Here is a 21,196-nt window from a genome sequence, read left to right as displayed (position 1 = left end):
ACATGATGAGAATACTGTGTGCTTACGACCAGTTTACAAGGCCAGATATTTATTCAGTAGGTCAAGGCTATGGGTTATGCAGCTGGAGGTTGTGCAACCCATTTGTGAAATGAATGCTTGTAAACACATGCACGCCCTCCCACTCATTGCTAGGCAAAGGACATCATGGCCGACTACGAGCCTGGAATACTGGAGAACTCTGCCAAGATGGTCTTGCTATTTCACCTTATCGACGAGAGCGTTCGGAATGGAGACAAGATTCTGGTTTTCAGGTATGTAAATTCCTTATGGGCGTGAATGCATGTAAACGCATGCACGTGCTTGCGCGCATGCATGCAACACACACACACACACACACACACACACACACACACACACACACACACACACACACACACACACACACACACACACACACACACACACACACACACACACACACACACACATAAAAGGCCATTCATATGCAAAAGCATTAGATCTCATTTAGATCCTAAACGTTGACTCATCGTTGGCTGCGATATGAGTTTTGATTGAATTACCTAACCCTGACTAATTGGCCCGGTGAATGCTCTTTGCTTTTTTCCAGTCAGAGCCTGTCTACACTGTCGGTGATTGAGGAGTTCCTGGCCAAGAGGCAGATTCCCGACAACAAGTACTCCACCCCTGGCCAGACCTGGGTGCGCAACGCCAACTACTACCGTGAGTAGTGGCCCTCTTCTCTCTTGTTCCTATAGTGACCACTGCGGTTGTCATGGAGTCCTTATCCCAGAGCCCCATGGCTTCGGCTACCCACTTCAGAGCAGCCTCTTGAGGGACTGGTGTTGTTATTTTAGGAACAGCACAAGCGGCAGAGCAGTTATCGTGTCGATATGAGCTACCGCTTTATCTCAGCTACCCAATTTATGATGAGGAACTGCAGTTATACCCTTAGGGTTTTGGGATTGGGCTATGTAACAACGTATTGCTAGCTCATCTTGACAAAGTAGCCCATCTTAACATAACACCCGACCACGATACATGGCTCTGACAAAGTGGTAGTGACTGTCGCCATCTAGTGTTTTTTTCCTGTCATTGCGGTCATCTGCAGGGGTTGTGTAAGGTTGTTGTACAATCATGTGGCTGCCGCTCTGCATTGCAGTTCTTTTGCAATCATGCAAAAGGTGCACCTGAGGTGGAAATGCACCCCTCCATATGGCAGCCAGTCTGTCCTGGGGTCTTACGTAGAAGTGTTGCAACACACTGACTCTGCAATGACTCTGCAGGTTTGGATGGAAGCACGTCAGCGTCTGAACGGGAGAGACTCATCAACCAATTTAACGATCCAGCCAACACCTCAGCCTTGGTCTTTTTACTCTCTACTAGGTAATGATACATCCACACAATCATCCTCTCTTTGACCTTTCACACGTTTATTTCATACCTTCATTTATTCTAGTTTTCATTGTACTGTTCAGACTCCTCTCCTTTCTCCTTACAATTAATCTATGCACATGTTTATGTTCATTCTTCTTTTCAACACTCATTTCACTATTTTACATTCATCATTTATCATATTCAGTAATAGTAGCACATCTAAGCATCCGAGACTGACTATTCATGTTGCTCATTGCAGGGCTGGCTGTCTGGGGGTGAACCTGATTGGCGCTAACCGTGTGGTGGTGTTCGACGCCTCCTGGAACCCGTGCCACGACGCCCAGGCCGTGTGCCGCGTCTATCGCTACGGGCAACGCAAGCAGTGTCACATCTACCGGCTGGTGTGTGACTTCACCCTGGAGAAGAAGATCTACGACCGGCAGATCTCCAAACAGGGCATGTCAGGTGAGGCAACCGTGCAGAAAACACAGAACCCGGGCGGATGCACACACAGACATGCACATTAATGGACAGACACATGCAGACAGACAAAGGAAGATCTCAAAGTAGGGCATATCTGACAACAGGAGCATGCAGAGGGACACAGCATGATCAGGTCACAGGAATAAGACAGACATACAGGACACCTACAGACACGCATATCTGGTGAGAGGACCAGACTAAGGTCACAACATGCTCACTGGAATCCTATAATGCAGAAACGGGCTGATGCAAACAGAGACACAGAGGCAGGCAGACACATACAGACTTACAAACACAGAAATCAGACAGACAAATAAAAGGCAGATTGATCAGGACATGTCGGGTTAGAGGAAAATGCAGAACTCAAAAGAATGAGGCTGACAGACGCTGACAGAGACTCTGACAGACAGACAGACAGGCAGAAGCTGCTGAGAGGACACATGGACATGAGGTTATCTACACTGTCAGCGCCAACAGCTGATCATTAAAAAGAGTCGCTTCAGAGGTTACACTCTCCAAGCACTATTTCTCTCTTCGGCACTTTGTCTCTTGCCCCTTCTCTCTCTCTCTCTCTCTCTCTCTCTCTCTCTCTCTCTCTCTCTCTATCTCTCTATCTCCCTCTCTCTCTCTCTCTCTCTCTCTCTCTCTCTCTCTCTCTCTCTCTCTCTCTGTCTATCTCTCTATCTCTCTATCTCTCTCTCTCTCTCTCAAGCTGAGAGAGTACTTCAGAGGTCTGAGACCACTTCATCCAGGGCAAACACAGAAACACAGACATACACACAGGCGCGCGCAGAGAGCACGGTGCAATTAATGAGTGTGGTCGGGGGCAGGACCGTCTGAGTGCACTCTTGATATGCAGTTTTTCACTACTGTGTGTTTGTACTTAGCTGTAGGGGGGCAGAGGCCAGCCATGAAGTTACTGAGCTCATTAGTCTAATAGTGATATAGTACTAGCCTGAGCCATTTATTTGATATTTCACACTGCTGTCCACCCACAGGAAGTGCTTTAATCTGCATCGCTGTTCAGCCTGTATCGCTCAATTAACCATATTGGGAAATTACTAAATCAAGTCATGCTTATATATATTGAGTAAAAAAAACAAGGAGCGAGTAAGTTGGCAACTAAATAACTCATCCTCCTCATCTATGTGCTTGGCGAGGCAAGCATGTGTACTATGTGTATTTTATGTGGGTCAATGAATTTTTATTGGGCTCAGATGACAGGTGGTACACCCACAGCTCATGCCCATACATTCATTAGTTCAGTAGTTAATTAAATAGGTATTAATTAGTTATATTTCAATGTAGGTGTGCTACTACTAAAACGGTACTGACCAATGTATAATATCCAATGTAAAGTATGATGTGCACTGACTGTGGGTGTGTGCTGTGTGCAGACCGCGTGGTGGATGACATGAACCCGGTGCTGACGTTCACGCGGCGTGAGGTGGAGTCCCTGCTGCACTTCGTAGAGGAGGAGCCAGAGCCAGCCGAGTCGGCCAAGCTGCTGCAGCCTGGAGAGGACATGGAGCTGGTCATCAAACACGCCTGCCAGCGCTACCCTCACCTCATCACCAAGGTATACACACACACACAGCAACTTATCACCCATATACACACACACATTGACATGCAAACATTTAAAGCTGACCGCCAACATAACTACTTTCAGGATCTTGTATTTGCCATCAGTTTTACACTAGAATACACTAGAATGATTGAATTTTATAGAAAAATGACCAGTACCAGCAAGACATGAAATACAAGTAGAGAGAGTGATCAACCTAAATACATTGAGTATTTATGATCATCTTAAACTTGAGGTTCAATTTTCTTACCTTTTTGACTCTCTTTCTCAGCAACCCTTCCATCACGAGTCTCTGCTGATTGACCGGCGGGATCTGAGGTTGACAAAGTCAGAGAAGAAAGCTGCTAAGAAGGGCTACGAGGAGGAGAAGCGGGCGTCTGTGCCCTACACCCGCCCCTCCTACGCCCACTACTACCCCGCCAGCGACCAGAGCCTCACCAACATCCCCGCCTTCAGCCAGCGCAACTGGTGAGCTAACTCCCACGTCCTCTGAATATCACTGTATAAGGACAGGAACCGGGCAGACATGGGTGACTGGTTAGGGTGCTGGTATGACTCCCGACCCGCCAGTTTGGTGGAGGGAGTAATTAACCAGTGCTCTCCTCCTCCATGACTGAAGCATCCTGAGGGAGCATGGTACCGTCCCGCCACGCTGCTCCCTTTGGGCACCGATTGGGGCTGCCCCTTTGCATGGGTGAGGCATAAATGAACTTTCGTTGTCTGCTGTGGAGCTGTGCACTGTGCTATGGAGTGCTGTGTCAATTACAATGTCAGTTTGAATTAATGAAATGTACACCAAAATGCTGACACCTTCAAATGCTTATTAAGTGTTTAAAATAATAATGGAGTGAGAAGTAGGTATTAGGCACAGTAGGCATTATATTGATGATAGTCAATCTGTTAATGTGGATAATTGTACTAATTCAGTTTCATGGAGGAAAATTGCCATCCAGCAATTTCTATATTCTGAAGACATTTCTGTTTGTATCTTCAATATAATTAACCATTTTCAGTTTTACCCTGATGGCTAACAGACTAATAAATACAGAGAAATGATAATGGTGGAGTTCAGTGTTGAAAGCTAATGGTCCTCCTTTGTGTTCCTCTCTATCAGGCGTCCTCCAGCGCGGACAGAGGAGAAGCCGCTGGCCAGCGTGCGTCCTGTCCAGTCCACACCCGTTCCCATGATGCCCCGGCCGGCCACCCAGGGCTCAGCTCCCGCCCCCGCACCAAACTTCCCCGTCAATCATCTGCAGAAGGCCGGAGTACTGGTCCAGAAGATAGTCACCACCACCGGTACGTGCACACTCTTGCATATGTCAAAATCTAAGCTGTACAAAGGAAACGCTTGTTCAACAGACGATTGATCTTCTGACCTTTTGTGTACCACAGGACGCTGTAGGCAGATGGAGACAAAATATGCACATCTAGACTATTCACTTATCTAAACGTGTCTCTGTGTGGATGTACTGTATTTATGTAAATAAAATCTTGTTCAGTAAAACTTGACACTTGTTTATCCCACACAGACATGTTCATCCCGGGTACCAACAGCACTAAAGACACCCAGACCCGCATCTCCGCTGGGGAGAGCATCCACGTCATCAGAGGAACTAAAGGTTGGTTATTACTGCGCTAGTCAAACGACGTCAGGAATCAAGCTGTGTTACTCAATGCACTGCCATTTATTCATTTCGTTGTGAAGGTTAATATTTGAATGTGTGTGTTGTTTCCTCTAGGGACTTACATTAGGACCTCTGATGGAAGGATCTTTGCAGTGCGTGCTGCAGGCAAGCCCAAACAGCCAGGGGACGGGGACGCAGCCACAGCTAAAGGTAGCACTTCCATCTTTGTTATCCATCTGAATTTGTTTTCCATTGTGTTTTTGAATTGCTGACCAACTTCTACAGCTCGTATGTGTTTAAAGAACTCAAAATGCATCTCCGAAACTTGGGTGGGGCTGGGTTTAATGATCTTAGTAACCATTATCTCTGTTGTGACTTGCAGCCGCTGCACACCCTGACAAAGAGGCCTTAAGTGGCGCCATGAACGGCAGCGGATCTCCAGATCGCAAGAGAGCCGCCGCCGCAGACGGGGCCTCGGGCGACCTGCTGCCCCGGCCCCTCTCTCCAGACGGCCCAGAGATCCTGAGCGAGCTCCAGTGCTTGATGAAGCCCCAGCAGCCCACTGCCACGCCCGGAGCCACCCAGGAGAACGGAGCAGGAGATGGGGCACCCCTTGTCAAGCCTGTCCCTGTACCCCAAAAGCATACCACCCAGTCAGATGACGATCAAGATGCCTCTGCGCCCCTAGACCTGCGTGGTGGTGGTGGTGGTGGTGGTGCATCAAAACGCAAGCGTTCCCCTCCTGCTGCGGAGAAGTCCGAGGCTGACCAGCCATCTGCGGCCAAGCGGAGCTCTGGGCTGCTCCAGCCCCCGGTGTACCCCTTTGGTGCAGGGCCGTACGGGCTGAACCCCGCTCTCAACCCTGCCCTCAACCCCTCCCTGCTGGGCCCCATGTGCCACCCCCTCTTCATGGGGCCCGGTTCGCCCTACGCTCCCCTTGCCGACCCCCGCCTCATGTTCCCCATGGGCCCTGATCCCTTTGCATCCTCTCCCTCCCCCTGCTCCTCCTCATCCTCCTCCACCTCCTCTCTCTCCACCACCAACACCAAAACCACACCATCCTTCTCCTCCTCCTCCTTGTCTGGCTACACCCCTTCCACCTCTCCCCCTACCTCCACCTCCACCAACACCAACACCACCGATTCCCATCCCTCCATCCCTCCGTTCCTGCTGCGGCCAGGCATGGTGGGCATGTTGCCCCCGGGCTTCCCCCTGCCTTACGGCCAGGCCCTGGGCATGTACCCCAGCTCCCTGCTCCCCGGCGGCCTGCCCGCCGCCACCCCGGGCCCCGCTGGCACCAGCTTCCTGTCCCGCTTCCCCTCCTCCAATCCACTGGGGCCCGCGCTCAACAACACCCCGCCACTAGGGGGAGATAACGACAGCAGTAGCAGCAGCAATGGCAGCAGGGATGGGGCAGGCCACATGGATGAGCGTGATGATGATGTCATTGAGGTCATGGGCCAGTAAGGGGACATGAGGTGGGTGGAGGGATGTCCTTTGGCAAATCCTGGTGAGCAAGAAGGTAGCGGCGTAGTTGACAATGTAGGGTAGAGAACAATCATCAAAATTAAGCAACAAAAAAGAAAATGAAAATCAACTACAAACTGACTGAGCTGCCGGTTTTCTGCTCGCAGACTTTGTGACCCCCTTTTGACATGGCTCCGATCTCAACAGCCGAAGCTGAGAATGTGAAGCAGCAGTGCGACTGGACTAGTGGAAAAGCGACAAATCCTTATGCTGTATATCTTATTTAAAGAGAGGAGGAAGGAAGAAGAGACTGAGACGGGAGGGAGAGAGAAGAGAGAGCCACTGGGCTTCCAGTAATGCTTGTGCTACACTCTGTGTGTAGTAAGACAGACTTGCAGTCGGTCCTGACTTGGGGAGGGAGGGAGGGGGAGAGAGCAGCAACTTGCTTCCTGCTCTGATGGAGTTCAACGTCAATTTCTTCAACTGTTTGCATTTTTCTAGCAGGTGGTAGTAGATGGTAGAGAACATTAGGCAATCCGGTAGAATTTAGGACAGTAGTAATGATGCCTGTTTGGTTGGAGGAAAAACAATATTGTTGATTGTTTTTTGATTGATTACTGTTATTATTGCTACTACTTTAGGCATTTTAGAAATTCATATGATCATAAATCATAATTGATTACAATCTTTCCCATTTTCCCCCTCAGGATTACATGAGGGGACTTAAATTTGAATTGAATTCTTTCAATCTTTTTTTATTACTGAAAGTTGGCAGTGGGAAAAATGGGGGACGGTGCAAAGAATTCACAGGCAGGGCTGAAGATTATATAAAAAAGACTAACATGACGGCAAGAAATGAAAACGAAATGTAACAAAAACCTTAAACAAAACGAATGTATCATTATTTGCGCCTTTAAAAACGCAGTGTTTGCGAGCACAGGCCTTAGAGACATTTGACTGAAGACCATTTGATACTCTAAGTTTTTTGTTCTTCTTGTTGTGTTTTTCTAATGTAATGTTACTGTGGTACCGTCTTTGGTGTCAAAAACTAGCAGCCTGAACATCGCACACAGACAGTGGAAATGTCCTTGAGAATAATGTGTATCAAGATATTTTTCCGTTTGTCGTACCTCAGCCTTTAACTCGACTCGACGAAGGTATAAAAAAAGACATCAACCCAACCAAGAGTTGTTTTCGGATGAATGCTGTGGGTGTTCAATGCCTTGCCGCTGCGTCACTTGAATGTCCTTGTGGAAGCTGAGGAACCCCCAAGCAGACGTTTCCTCTCTTCACCCACCCACCCACCATAGTCTTATCAGAGCTGAGCTTGTTCGTCTGTACATAGTACTACCACCAGTAGAGCTATTTAAACTGTTGGTCAAGTGTTTCACTCTGCATCATCTGTAGTTCGAACTGTCATCTGTCTGTCTGTCTATCTGTCTACATTCAGCATCACCAGAAAGGCTATCTCAACCTCTAGAGCCCTAACTGTTGTATTGTTTTGTGTAACACCAACACTGAAAATTCTATCAAGATCCAAAATAATACAGGGGTGAGTTTCTCAAAAGAGAAGTTGTTAGCCTGTTAGCAACTTCGGTAGTTGCCAATGGGAAAATGCATTGAAAACAGCAAAGTAACTACTGTAGTTAGCAACTTTGGTTTTGAGAAATTCACCCCAGGGTTGTAGTTGCTCCATACCAAAAACAACAAAATGGCACCAATATCTCCAATTTGAAAGAAAGGACAATTCTGAAAAAAAAAAAAAAAACAAATTGCCAAAATGATGCTTACGGCCCTCTTCTATCTCCTGCTACTGGAGTGTTTTCGAAAAGCGAGACCAAACTATTTACTCCATACTTGAAAAGTGAATTTCAAGGATTGTAAAGAAATGATTATTAAGAGGAAGCCAATGGCAAGGATTTTAAGGCAACCGAGAAAAACAAGAGCAACAGTAAAGTACAAATTGGGTGATGTGTGTGGCAATCAGTCATCTTACCAAATACTAAAATGAGATAATGTTAGACAATTACTCTGTTTGACTTACAGCAAAGCAACTCGCAGTTCATTTGTTTCATGGTCTGTACAAAAACAAGCATTTTAACAAAAGCTTTTGGTAGTTCCTGACGTGTGCTTTTACAGATAAGTGTGACTTATAAGTTTCTCATGCGTGGTGGATCAGGGGCATTGCTTCAGTGCGTGGCATCATTGCTTTGCTGTGTTTACAAATGCCACCCAGTTTCTGCCCTTTGCCCACTTCCTCCCTGTTTGCCCTCCTGTGTGCGAGAGGGAGGAGTCTTCTGTCCCTCTGATTCCATTGGTCGATTGACATCTAGACGCAAGGAGAAGAATCATTTGGCCTCCTGTTTCACTGTAACCTAAAGATTGAAACATTCTATTGAAGAATTTTTCACTTTTCAAACTGTTTCTTTGACTTTTTTGTACTTACGTTGTTGGTTTACCTGTGTTTGTTAGTCCTCTCTTTTTTTGTCTGAGGTTTGACAATTTACCAAATTTAATTTATTTATGACATTTGCATATTTATTCATTTGTATTTTTTATTTTTGTACTTTTTTAAAATTGGGGGATTTTTTTATTCTTGGTGGCTGAATGCCTCTGCTCTGACGCAATAGTGGCGTAGTAAGGAGTTTAATGTGTTTGTATGACCTTCTGACACGAAGTCAGACCTGGACCAATGTGAGAAATGCAGTGCCGTGGATTATTGGTCTTTGTGACCCCGCATCTATCCCCACTGCACATGCTCAGAGCGAGGGTGTGACGTTCAGTGCCCCTGAACACCTGTGATGTCATTCCTGGTGGCCAAAATCCCTCAACTGTTCAGTTTTTTGTTCTGTTTTTTTCCATCTGGTTTCTGTTTGTTTTTAATTACGACTTTTGTTTCATTTCATTTTTGCATTATTTCATAGCTATCTACTTGAAGAGAAGTATTTATTTGTTTATAGGAGGGGTTGGTAGCTGAACAGGTAGCTGCTCTACATTTTGTTTGGAGAATTCGGACTAAGTTGAGGTAAATTTTTAAAAATCAAGCTGCTGAGAGTCAGGTGGCCTGTTCTGGAAAAACTCCATTCATACTGACCTGTGTCACGTCGGCTCTTCAATTCATTCTCTGTTTTTCTTTACCTTTTTGAAAGTTTGTGAATAAAAACAAATTTAATGTTCCACTTGGTGTGTATCATTTATTTCATTTCGAAGTAGTCTGAAGTGAAGTTTTATCATTGCAAAGAAATCCACTGAAATTGAAAACAGTGTATCCATCCATTAATTTGCAGAAGGTAGGCTAATACAAAAGTTTTGTTCTATTATAAGCTATCCCATTAGAACTGTCATGTGATTACTAGCTGGGAACTGCAGCACATGGTCCAAGTCATACTTCAGTTCAATAAAGACGCTTTTGCACACCTCTGTAGTTGGGCAGGTGCGTAGGATGTTATCCCAGCGGGGTTGTCAGTCTTACCTGAAGAAGGTCGGATGACTGAAACGTTGTATTAAAGTTTGTTGGTGTTAAGTGTTTAGAATATGTTTTGTAAAATAACAGTATTTTCTGAAAAAAGGTTCGCACACTCCTTTGGATTTCTTTTCTTTAAGTTATTTTTTCTACTTTTTATTCATTCATTCAATGGCAATGACGTAAAATAACAGTGACTTAGAGAAGCAATAACTAGCATTTCTAGTGAGAATCATGAGGTAGGCTATTAACTTCACCCCAAGAGGGAAAAACAAGTTTGTTCGTATTCCTGGTCAAGGTGCAGGACTAAGGCTTTTATTCTTCTTCAGACCTCAATAGTCGAAACGTATAATTCTGCCATTGAATGAAACAACTAAACAGGGATTTCAAGTGTGCAGACGTCTCACTTTAAAAAAAAAAAAAGAAATGTTTCTTATCATCCCAGAGGAACAAAGGGAAGGCAAGCTAGGCCTACAACATTCTCTGGCAAAGATACTGAGTGTAATTACCGTACATAATGTATGAATGGCCCTCCTCTGTGTGGCTGCTCGATGAACTGACCCACCCCCCACCCTAAAGAGATGTTATGTAATCATATTCTCTCTCATGTAGCATTGACAAAAAAACCTCCCACTACACCCTTTTAACTTGTGTTGAGTGGTTACTTTGATGATGCTCACTGGATATTAAAGGCCTATGGAAATATGCTTATTTTGCAAGTATAGTATTTCAGGGTTCAACTAAGGTATTTTGTGTGAGATTAAAGCCTTTTTTTAAAATGAAAAAAAGCGCCAAATATGGTTAAGCATACTTTTGCTGGTGAATTGTTAGAAGATGTTAGATGTAATTTTTTGTGCTTGTTTGGCACCAAGACTTTTGAGAGGAGTTGTGGTGGTGGTGGTGGCGGCTTAGGACGGTAGGGAGAGGCGAGGGGGTGCTGGCCAAAGCCTCATTTCATTATGTCTCTGGCCTAAGCCACTCTAAAGACAGGCTAGCATATCAGTGACACCTTCATTATTGATGAAAAGAATAATACAAGTCAGCTTATCCGCCATAAATAATGCACTTATGTGGAATTTTTGGAAATGATGACAAACTTCAGCTGTGCTGATGATGAACTCCTCTTGAAATTTCTGTAGGTCCGCCAGCTTAGTGGAATGAAAATATTACAGAAATATGAATTAAAAGGCGGTCACATCTTTTTGGGAACAGGTCTTCTGTGCCTTGAACAGAGCCACAATTGTCACAAAATGGACTGAAGTGAGTTGCATGTGTGTAGTGCAAATTGTAGCCTATATATGAATTGTGTGTGTGTGTGTGTGTGTGTGTGTGTGTGTGTGTGTGTGTGTGTGTGTGTGCGTGTTAGGGTGTAAATAAAAATTAACATCATTTGTATTGATGCATCAATCCTACAGCCGGCGATTCAATTAATCGATTCATCCACAAGAGAATTGAGTCAAGTCAAGTCAAGTAGTCAAGTAGGTTTTATTGTCAATTTCTTTACATGCACTGGTCATACAAAGAATTTGAAATTACATTTCTTGCTTTCCCATACAGACATAGACTAATTAAGGTAAGGACATAGACAGTATAGACATAGACAGTACTTATACATGGACTTAAGACAGTATGGACATAGACAGTGCTCATACAGACATTTAAAGTGCAAGACTGGACAACAGAAGACTTGTAGAGGACATACATTAAGAGGTATTTGTTGTGTTTTTGTGCTTTTCCTAAAAAAAAGTCCTTTATAGCGTTCTGATATGGTAATAGTAGCATTTTGAAGAAAATAAATATAAAAAGGTCTGTCAAGTACACCAGCAGCAGTGTGTGTGTGTGTGTGTGTGTGTGTGTGTGTGTGTGTGTGTGTGTGTGTGTGTGTGTGTGTGTGTGTGTGTGTGTGTGTGTGTGTGTGTGTGTGTGTGTGTGTGTGTGTGTGTATGTGTTTAGTGCAGGTAGAAGGTGCGGTGTGCGTCTCGTGTGTGTGTTCGTGTGTCTGTGTGTGTGTGTGTGTGTGTGTGTGTGTGTGTGTGTGTGTGTGTGTGTGTGTGTGTGTGTGTCAGTGTGTGTATGTTGGGTTTAGTGCAGAAAGTGCAGTGTGCTTGTGTCTGTGTGTGTGTGTGTGTGTGTGTGTGTGTGTGTGTGTGTGTGTGTGTGTGTGTGTGTGTGTGTGTGTGTGTGAGTGCATGTTTTGAGTTAGTGCAGGTTGAAAGTTCAGTCACAAGTATAGTAGTGCAGGTGGAATGTTCAGTCGCAGATATGGTGGTGGGGGATGGGGGGGGGGGGGGGGTTGTGTCAGTGGCCTTGCTGGCTAGAGGCTGACAGTGGGGGGGGGGGGTTGTCAGTGGGCCTTGCTGGCTAGAGGCTGACAGTGGAGGGAGAGTGGGTTGAGTGTTCAGCATCTTGATCGCTTGGTGCATTGTGCTGCTCGCCAGCCGGGTGGTGCGGGAACGGAGGCGCCTGTACCTCTTTCCAGAGGGCAGGAGGCTGAACAGTTTGTGTGCAGGGTGGCTTGTGTCTTTGATGATCATCAGTGCTTTCCGGGTGAGGCGTGTGGTGTAAATGTCCTGCAGGGAGGGGAGTGGTACTCCAATGATCTTCTTCGCTGTGTTCACAACACGCTGGAGTGTCTTCCGTGCAGCTTCCTCCCCACCACTGTGATGCAGTTGGACACGACGCTCTCTATGGTTCCTCTGTAGAATGTTGTCATGATGGAGGGTGTAGCACTTGCCTTCTTTAGTTTTGCGCAGGAAGTAGAGACGCTGATGGGCCTTCTTCGCCAGTGATGTAGTGTTGGTGGTCCAAGAGAGGTCGTCGCTGATGTGCACTCCAAGGAACTTGGTGCTGCTCACTCTCTCCACAGCATCGCCGTCGATGGTCAGTGGTGGCAGTTGTTTTTGGACCCTTTGGAAGTTGACAACAATCTCCTTGGTCTTGTTGACATTCAGCAGGAGGTTGTTGTCTTTGCACCATCTGGCCAGCAGGTCTACTTCTTCTCTGTAGTGAGTCTCATCGCCCTTGGTGATGAGGCCACCAGTGTTGTATCATCCGCAAACTTCACTAGATGGTTAGTGCTGTGGGTCGTTGTGCAGTCGTGTGTCAGCAGCCGGTGAACAGCAGGGGCTGAGAACACAGCCTTGCGGAGCCCCCGTGCTCAGGGTCAGGGTGCTCGAGGTGTTGTTCCCTACCCGTACTGCTTGTGGTCTTTGCATCAGGAAGTCCAGCAGCCAGTTGCAGAGGGAGGTGCTGAAACCTAGTTTGTCCAGTTTTCTGATGAGTTGTTGTGGTATTATGGTATTGAATGCTGAACTGAAGTCAATGAACAGCATTCTCACATATGAGTCTTTATTGTCCAAGTGGGTGAGGGCTGGATGGAGGGCAGAGCAAATTGCATCCTCCGTGGATCGCTTGGCTCGGTAGGGGTCTAGGGTGGGGGGTAGGGTGGCTTTGATGTGTGACAGGACTAGCCGTTCGAAGCACTTCATGATTATGGGCGTCAGTGCTACAGGACGGTAGTCATTGAAGCATGATGGTGATGATTTCTTCGGCACAGGTATGATGGTAGCAGCTTTGAAAAGTGATGGGATGACTGCTTGCTCCAGAGAGATGTTAAAGATGTCTGTGAAGACATCCTTCAGCTCTTCTGCACAATCCTTCAACACTCGGCCTGGTATGTTGTCTGGGCCAGCTGCTTTGCGTGGGTTGATAGTTATTAATCGATTTATCGAGTTTTGTTGTTACTGCATTTATTTTGTAAAGATTTTTTTTTTTGCTCGTGCATTAATAATAACAGGCCTACTGACTGTTATAACAGTGTTCCTCAAATCAAACGATGTGCATATTTCAGCTTTTGTTAATTTATTTAACATTTCACACATAAGCCAAGCCTGTAAGGCTAAAAAAAAATATGGACAGGAAGAATAGAGCATTCTATCGAGAAAAAAAATTGAAAAAGTTCAGTTTCAAAGAAATCGATATCAAATCGCCATGAAGGCTTTGATTTACACCCCGGGGTGTGTGTGTGTGTGTGTGTGTGTGTGTGTGTGTGTGTGTGTGTGTGTGTGTGTGTGTGTGTGTGTGTGTGTGTGTGTGTGTGTGTGTGTGAGAGAGAGAGAGTGAATGAATGAATGTGTGTGTGTGTGTGTCTGTGTGTGTGGTGCCGATGAAAAGGAAAGAAAGAAATATACACAGACATAAAGTAAAATAAACTACATATTAGTTTAAGATTAACTCGCAGGAACTGATAGGCTGGAACATATTAGGTGAGGACAGTGAAAAGATACATACACCTGGGAGGATACGCTTTGCCTCTAATGGCACCTCATTTTGTACAATATGCCTATTTTATATGATCAATAGGTAGGCCTTTTTAAAACGTGCTCGCTCTCTCTCTCACACACACACACACACACACACGCGCGCGAAATGTTGTGAAATGCTACTTTTGTTACAGATAAAATTGTACACTAGAGTAGACTGCTAAAGCACAAATTGTATCACAGCCAGCACATTTTGTCCGCCCCTCTCCTCACTGACGTGTGTTTGTTTTAAGTCAGGCGACCCATCCCACTGAACACGATTGGCTGATGCATTTGTCAACGAAGCCTCCCTTGTCAGTCACTTCCGTCTCTGTGTCAGCTCTCTCTCTGTATCACTGCATCCAGCTTTGGACCTGTCTTGTTCACTAAAGCGTTTGGATTCTCTTCGACAAAGGTAAAGTGTGAGGTTTATTTAACTAATCAAATTATACCGTTTTGTTCAGTCTACTGTCTATTTGCGCCTCGTGAAAGGATTGCTCCGCGTAGCTGAATGATAGCCCGCTTATTTTCCGCGGCTGGGTCTCTGTTAGCCAGCTAGCCTACAGATAGCCTTCACCTCTTTCCAGCAAAAACGCCCTGACAGAAGTAATTTATGGCCAGTCTACCAGCGAGGGTAATGCAAACAATCGGTAATACGCTAGCGGTCCCCTGTGAGCAAAGCAGAGGAAAACATATCTCCGAGTCAGCTCAGAAAAAGACTGAACTGATTTGCATCTAAGAGTGCGGTAGAGGATTCCCAGATTCACGCTCCCATCTCATTACACTCCCATTTCATCTCGCTCCCACTAGCCAGACTAACGGTACCACCGCCATATTACGGAGCCAGTTATCTTGTTGATGTTAGTTTTTTGTTTCTAACCCTAACCTTAACCCTAACCCTAAACCTAACCTTAACCCTAACCCTAAACCTAACCCTAACCCTAACCCTAAACCTAACCCTAAATTGCTTGTATGTGGCAGTATATGATAATACGTGAAATATAATCGGGTGGGGACCGCAAGTCCGGGAGTGATAGAAACACCGGGGACCGCACGTCCGGGAGCGAACTCCGTTGGGAGTCTCAGTCTGTATGCCCGGTAGAGAGCTAGCCTAGCACCGTGAAATTGCTGAAAATGTTTGAAATGTATCTAGAACTACCTATGCTAACCCTGAGGACGGGAGATTGGATATTTTATGGTTGGGTACACCGGTGGATGCAAATACACTCCATCAGACACATCAGACAGTGTGTTGTTTTAAGTGAACATAATATGAGCCTATAGAAAAATGAAAAACGACTTGCATTTCTATGTGCTGCCCAAGTGGAAGCTATTACGATCGCTAGCGGATAGCAAGCCTCCTAGTTATATAAACATTGGCGAGCAGAATTGCCGATGGCTTGGCCAACCCAACTGTTCTAGCCTTCGTGTTTGTCATGATTTGTCTGTTGCCTTTTCGAGAACAGTGTGGATCCTTGCTCAGTTCCTCTATGTGCCATAACCTGAGGAATCGCAACAACGGTGCGGCCACGGGTCGTTTGCCGTTTACATGTGCAGTAGCTCTTATGGTCCTCTTGCTATGATGTCTTGGATGTTTAGCAGAAAGTACAGAGTAGAGTACGGTGTATGTCCAAGACGTTCGCCTTGGTTGTAGTATTCGCTGTTGCCACACAGTCAACTCTTTCACCCCCACACGGTGCGCGTCTATCGGTGTTGTAAGCAAATAGGTGTCACTGCTATGTTGACAGGGGACTGCATTCGACGATTGCAGTATCCGATGACACTCTGCTGTCTTTCTCAGTGTCGGAAAAACAGAAGTCTGTCTCGTCAACTCCCATCAACTTCCACCGAGTTCCAATCATCGTTGCCAATTTACTCTATGACTCGCCTGATTTCCTCTCACCTGTAGAGCTAACTAACGTTTACGCATGACATGGGGAATTCAGTTTAGTTTTACTTACGGCCCTGACTGGTAATATGCAACAAGTCAGCTGAGTGTTATAGAAATGTAGAAAATGTAGAAAATTGAGAGAGATGCCCACGCTTAGCTGACATCATTGGGTGGTGATTTGGCACCGCGCTGCAGGGAGTGACCGTGATCATAGAGATTTTCAGTTTGCTTTTGGAGAAGTCGTCGTCACTGTGTGTTCTGTGACCGTAGAGAGTACCACCGTGTCCAACAGCCTGCCCAGCCCAATTTAAGCATGTAGGCAGTGCGCAGAGGCTTGCCCAGGGGCTGACAACTAGACCGTGAGAATGCCACTGATTACTGTTCTCCTGTTTGTCAGCCGGAGAGGAGAGGGCAGTGTGTGTGGACACTGCACAGTGGACATGAGATGTGCTCTCCACCCCCCTTTCTCCCTACCCCTTTCTTCTGTTTTCATGTTAGTTCCCTAGTGTATGATGATGATGATACCCCTCAAATGATCCCACCAGTTCATAGTGCTTACCGGTTTGTCCCCCATCTTTGTTTTCGATGCTGTCTGTTTCAATTGGTTACCTGCTTGGGTGTTTTTCCATAGTAACTCTGAATGTGTACCCATTTAGACACCTGACACTAGCTTTAGTCCTGAAGGCTATAGTCATGCACATGACGAATCACCTGTGACTTTCTATTTCTGCAGGCCGTAGGCTCTACTGTTGCTTCCGGTAACTAAGTCTACCTGGTTGAGTTGTTCTAAGGCAACTCAAGGTGTTAGTAGGCTGGCACATGAAACCAAGTGGAACTACAGTAGAGGTTAGGTTATGATGTTTTTTTTCCCAAAGCTTATCGCGTCATGACACACATGCAGTCAATAACAGCAGAGAATCGGGCAAAGCAGGTCTATTGTAGGGTAAACTTCAAGCTTGGTGTATGATGCCTTGGCGTTTTGGTCCAGGATGAGTTACGGGACTGCTGCTGTTTTTTGCGCATTTGATGTGGCGCTACAATGCTTACCCATGCAGACTTCCTCGGAGAGCTATGAGAAGCACACAGTAGCTTAATCTACTGTCGCTGGCTCGTGCTTCAGTGACCTCGGTAGGACCCATCTCTCGCTGGGTTACTGCGGTGCACACTGCTGCCATAGACTGGGTTGCCATTGTCACCGCTGTGGTAGAATTCCAACAGCATTCCGTTGTTTGCCAGAGCTGTGTCAGGCAAAAATTGGATTGTTGTGCCTCCACGAATAGGCAACTACAGTTGTGTTTGTTCTGTTTCTTGGTAACAATGCAAAGCACAACATTTCACTGATACTGAGTAAAATTTAGTTAAGTCCCTCACCATAGGTTACCTGTTGGCCTGGTTTTGCACATAAGTAACGTGTAGGAAAGTGATGCGCTAAGTGAGTATACAGTGAGTCCAATATGTATTTGATCCCTTGCTGATTTTGCCGGTTTGCCCTCTAATAAAGACATGATCAGTCTATAAATTTATGATAATATGTATTCAAACATGAAGAGACAGAATATCAAAAAGAAATTCCAGAAAATAACTTAAAATAATATAATTTAATTTATTTGTATTTAATTTAGGCCAATAAGTATTTGACCCCCCTAGCTAAAGAGGATAAAGTGCTTTGTGGCAAAGCCCTAGTTGTCTAGCACTGAGGTTAGATGCTTCTTTTAGTTAATGACAATGTTTGTGCATATAGTAGAAAATATTTTTTGCCCATTTTTCTTTGCACATTATCTCTAAAACATTAATAGTTTGTGGCTGTAGCTTGGCAAATGGGAGGTTCAGTTCTCTCCATAGAATTACTATAGGGTTAATATTTGGAGACTGTCTAGGCCACTTCACGACTTTAATATGCTTCTTATTGAGCCACTCCTTTGTTGCATTGACTGTATGTTGTGTATTATTGTCATGTTGGGAGATCCAAAAATGGCCCACCCTTCAGTGTAGTGGTGGAGGGAAGGACGTTTGCACTCAGGATTGCACATTACATGTCTCCCTCCATCCATTCATTGACGATGCGAAGTTGTCCTGTGCCTTGGCCAGACAAACACCCTCAAACCATAATGATACCACTTTCATGCATGATGGTGAGGAGGGTGTTCTTGGGATCATAGACAGCAGTACTCTTTCTCAAAACACATTGAATTGTGATAATGCCAAACAGCTTGATTTTGGTTTCATCTGACTACAGCACCTCCTTATCATATCCTAAACCAGTCTGATGTCTGTTGGCAAACCTCAAGTGGGACTGCGCAGGTTCCTTCTGAAGTAGAGGTACCATGTGCGCACTACAGGATTTTAAACCTCTGTGGCATTAAGTGCTACCAGTAGTTTTATCAGTGATTTTGGTCCCAGTAGCTTTGATACCATTGCCTAGTTCATCCCGTACAGCTCTAGGGTGATTTCTTTCTGTTCTCATGATTATCAAATCCCTACAAAAGGTCAAATCTTGTATAGAACCCCTGACAGGCTGATGGATAGTCATTTTGTATTCCTCACATTTTGGAAGAAATGCATCAACAGCTGGGTCATTAATACCCAGTCTCTTTCTTGTGGCTTTGCAGTCCATTTAATCTTTGTTCAGGTCTAAAATCGTGTCCCTGATATCGTTTGACCACTCTTTGGTCTTTCCCATGCTGGTGAGGTTGGAGTGTGACTGATTCACTCAAACTATGGACTGATTCCGCTGATTCAATGCGTCTTTTATGCATGTTAGTATGTACAGGTGTCTTTAATTCAGATGACAAGTTGATCGGAAGTGCCCATCTGGTCTGTGGGCCCGGAACTGTAATCAGTTGGCAGGGGATCAAATACTTATTTTGCTCGATGAAATGGAAATAAATTAATATATATTCTCATCAGTTAATTTCTGGATTTTCTTTTTGATATTCTGTCTCTCCATATTAGAATACATATTATCATAACATTTATTGACTGATCATGTCTTTTTTAGTAGGCAAACCAACAAAATCAGCAAGGGATCAAATACATATTGGACTCACTGTATCTTCACAGAGGCCTAAGGCCAAGTTAGTTAGCCTATGCGTTAGTGTGTGTTGAACTTGTTGCCACATCAACATGCATATGTTTTAAGGGCACACTGTAAAAGAAGAAAGGTGAGGTGAGTGCATTGTTAAATGTCGAGAGCTGGTCTTACTCACCTGGCTGGCTGATTGAGGCATGAGCAAGCGATGGGATGGGAGTGTACTGTGCATACGCTCTGGCAACACATTCCTTAACAAATCAATAGTGTATGTCACTGTCACCCAGCCTACCCCAAGTTTGGGTGTAGCGTCGGTGGGTGGTTTAAAAAAGGAGCAAGATGCTGACTCATGTTCTACTACAGCAATGCAATGCAATGCAGTGCAGTGTCAGTCACTGTGCTTTTGTCACTGAAAGAAAGGGAGAGAACTGCATTTTATGCCTTTTGTATTCCGTACTGATGGGTAATTTTGCCAAGCGTGACGGTGGTGTCATTTCACAAAGGCCCTTGATTTTAAACCTGAAAACAAATGACTCCTCCCAGATTTGTTTCTTGATCCTTTTTTGTTGTAGAAGAGGCGTTTCCATAATTGTTGACCAAGTCGTGCTTTTGAATGTTCTTGAAAGGAATGCATTTAGTAAACAAAACAAGACTCCTCAATTAAATTTCAACGGTGCTCTGATGTTGTCGGCGGGCCAGAGTTCCACCCAAACTCACTAACCTTATTCCTTGCTTACCCAAACTCTCAGTATACTTATTCCTTGCTTACCCAAACTCTCAGTATACTTATTCCTTGCTTACCCACACTCACTAACCTTATTCCTTGCTTACCCAAACTCACTAACCTTATTCCTTGCTTGTTTGACCCCCATGTCAAAGGCTAGGGATTGGGAAACAGAGACATCAGGCTTAACTTACTGTCAGGGTCCATCCACCATTGATACCCTTTTACCCTTGACATGTTACCTACTTCCCAATTGTCAGGCATCACAGTTGTAGATACATCAGAACCTGCATGACCCTGGCGCACATGAGTTTATTGACAACATTGCTTGTACCTATGGATGTTGCATAATAAAATGTTATCACTGAATGGCTTCATAAACGTCTTCTTTGCACTTAGTGACCTGACTTTGTGGAGGCTACACCTGTAGATCCATGCGTGCATGTTGATGTTGCATTACATACATCACATTGCATTTAGCAGACTCGTTTTACAGAGTAAATCAATATACAAGTAATATAGAACAGAAAAGACCAAAAAAATATAGGAGGAGCTATGAAATGTAGTGCGGGTAACAAGTACCCGTTTATAGAGGTGAGTAGAGTTGGTTATGTTATGCAGAGAAGCTCTCTCAGAAGAGATGATCTGTTGACGGGGTCACACTGTTGTCACCCTCAAACATAGCCACTGGCCAAGTGTACTGACAGTCCTCCAAGCCCATCCTTACCAGACGTTCATCTGTTTTGTCTACGTTCGCACCTTCTGCCATGGGCAGGCACCTGTAGAACCTATCCATCTGGCCAAGTGGGATTCCATTCAAATGAGACCGGGCCCTTTGGTCTTCGCTACTGTTGCTGTGGCGCTCATCCTGGGAGAGGAGGGGACAGACGCCGACTAGCTCTCCACGCTCCCTCCTTACGTCAGCATGGTTGCAGGTTGGGCCATCCGGGTTCTTCCAGGGGGGTTGAATGTGGTGGGGTGGGGTAGAGGGGGTGTTGTTGTTCCGGTTACCACCCGTGTTGGCGTTTGTTTGTCCCCTCAGAGTGTTCTGTTTCCACACAGAGCATCATGTGGGACTCTTCCATTCAGTTTGACTGCTGAGGAGTAACTAGGGCCTAGCATACAGCACAAAAGCTTAGGGACGCACACGCAGACTTAAACGGGTAAGTAGAGAGGCTGGGAGGTCAGCTCTTTTAACTCTGTTGGCAGTGTTGGGTTTCTTTTGGAGGCACTGTGGATTATCTTGAACACTTTCCTGTGTAATCTGGTA

At 45.2% G+C, this 21,196-nt stretch overlaps 2 protein-coding genes across 4 annotated transcripts in view; both read left to right on the top strand.

Annotated features, from left to right (window-relative positions):
- Window positions 1-9,695, top strand: part of LOC134457081 (helicase ARIP4-like) — a 67,265-nt gene extending 57,570 nt beyond the window's left edge. For all 3 annotated transcript variants that reach the window (XM_063208854.1, XM_063208856.1, XM_063208855.1), the window contains 10 exons: window positions 154-272; window positions 590-702; window positions 1,266-1,365; window positions 1,616-1,821; window positions 3,237-3,418; window positions 3,699-3,895; window positions 4,542-4,723; window positions 4,957-5,046; window positions 5,167-5,262; window positions 5,435-9,695. In XM_063208854.1, coding sequence (XP_063064924.1) covers window positions 154-272; window positions 590-702; window positions 1,266-1,365; window positions 1,616-1,821; window positions 3,237-3,418; window positions 3,699-3,895; window positions 4,542-4,723; window positions 4,957-5,046; window positions 5,167-5,262; window positions 5,435-6,519 — 2,370 coding nt within the window. In that variant the 3' untranslated portion in view covers window positions 6,520-9,695. The remainder of the gene's footprint in view (window positions 1-153; window positions 273-589; window positions 703-1,265; window positions 1,366-1,615; window positions 1,822-3,236; window positions 3,419-3,698; window positions 3,896-4,541; window positions 4,724-4,956; window positions 5,047-5,166; window positions 5,263-5,434) is intronic.
- A 4,887-nt stretch (window positions 9,696-14,582) lies between these two features.
- The window catches only part of osbpl2b (oxysterol binding protein-like 2b), a 29,381-nt gene continuing 22,767 nt past the window's right edge, over window positions 14,583-21,196 (top strand). Inside the window, exon 1 of the mRNA XM_063208862.1 lies at window positions 14,583-14,698. The gene's annotated coding sequence lies outside the window, so the exon portion shown is untranslated. The remainder of the gene's footprint in view (window positions 14,699-21,196) is intronic.

Source organism: Engraulis encrasicolus, chromosome 10 (genome assembly GCF_034702125.1).
Source record: "Engraulis encrasicolus isolate BLACKSEA-1 chromosome 10, IST_EnEncr_1.0, whole genome shotgun sequence".
NCBI lineage: Eukaryota > Metazoa > Chordata > Actinopteri > Clupeiformes > Engraulidae > Engraulis > Engraulis encrasicolus.
Note: the sequence above shows the minus strand (reverse complement) of the source record. Positions and strands in the feature narration are given on the sequence as shown.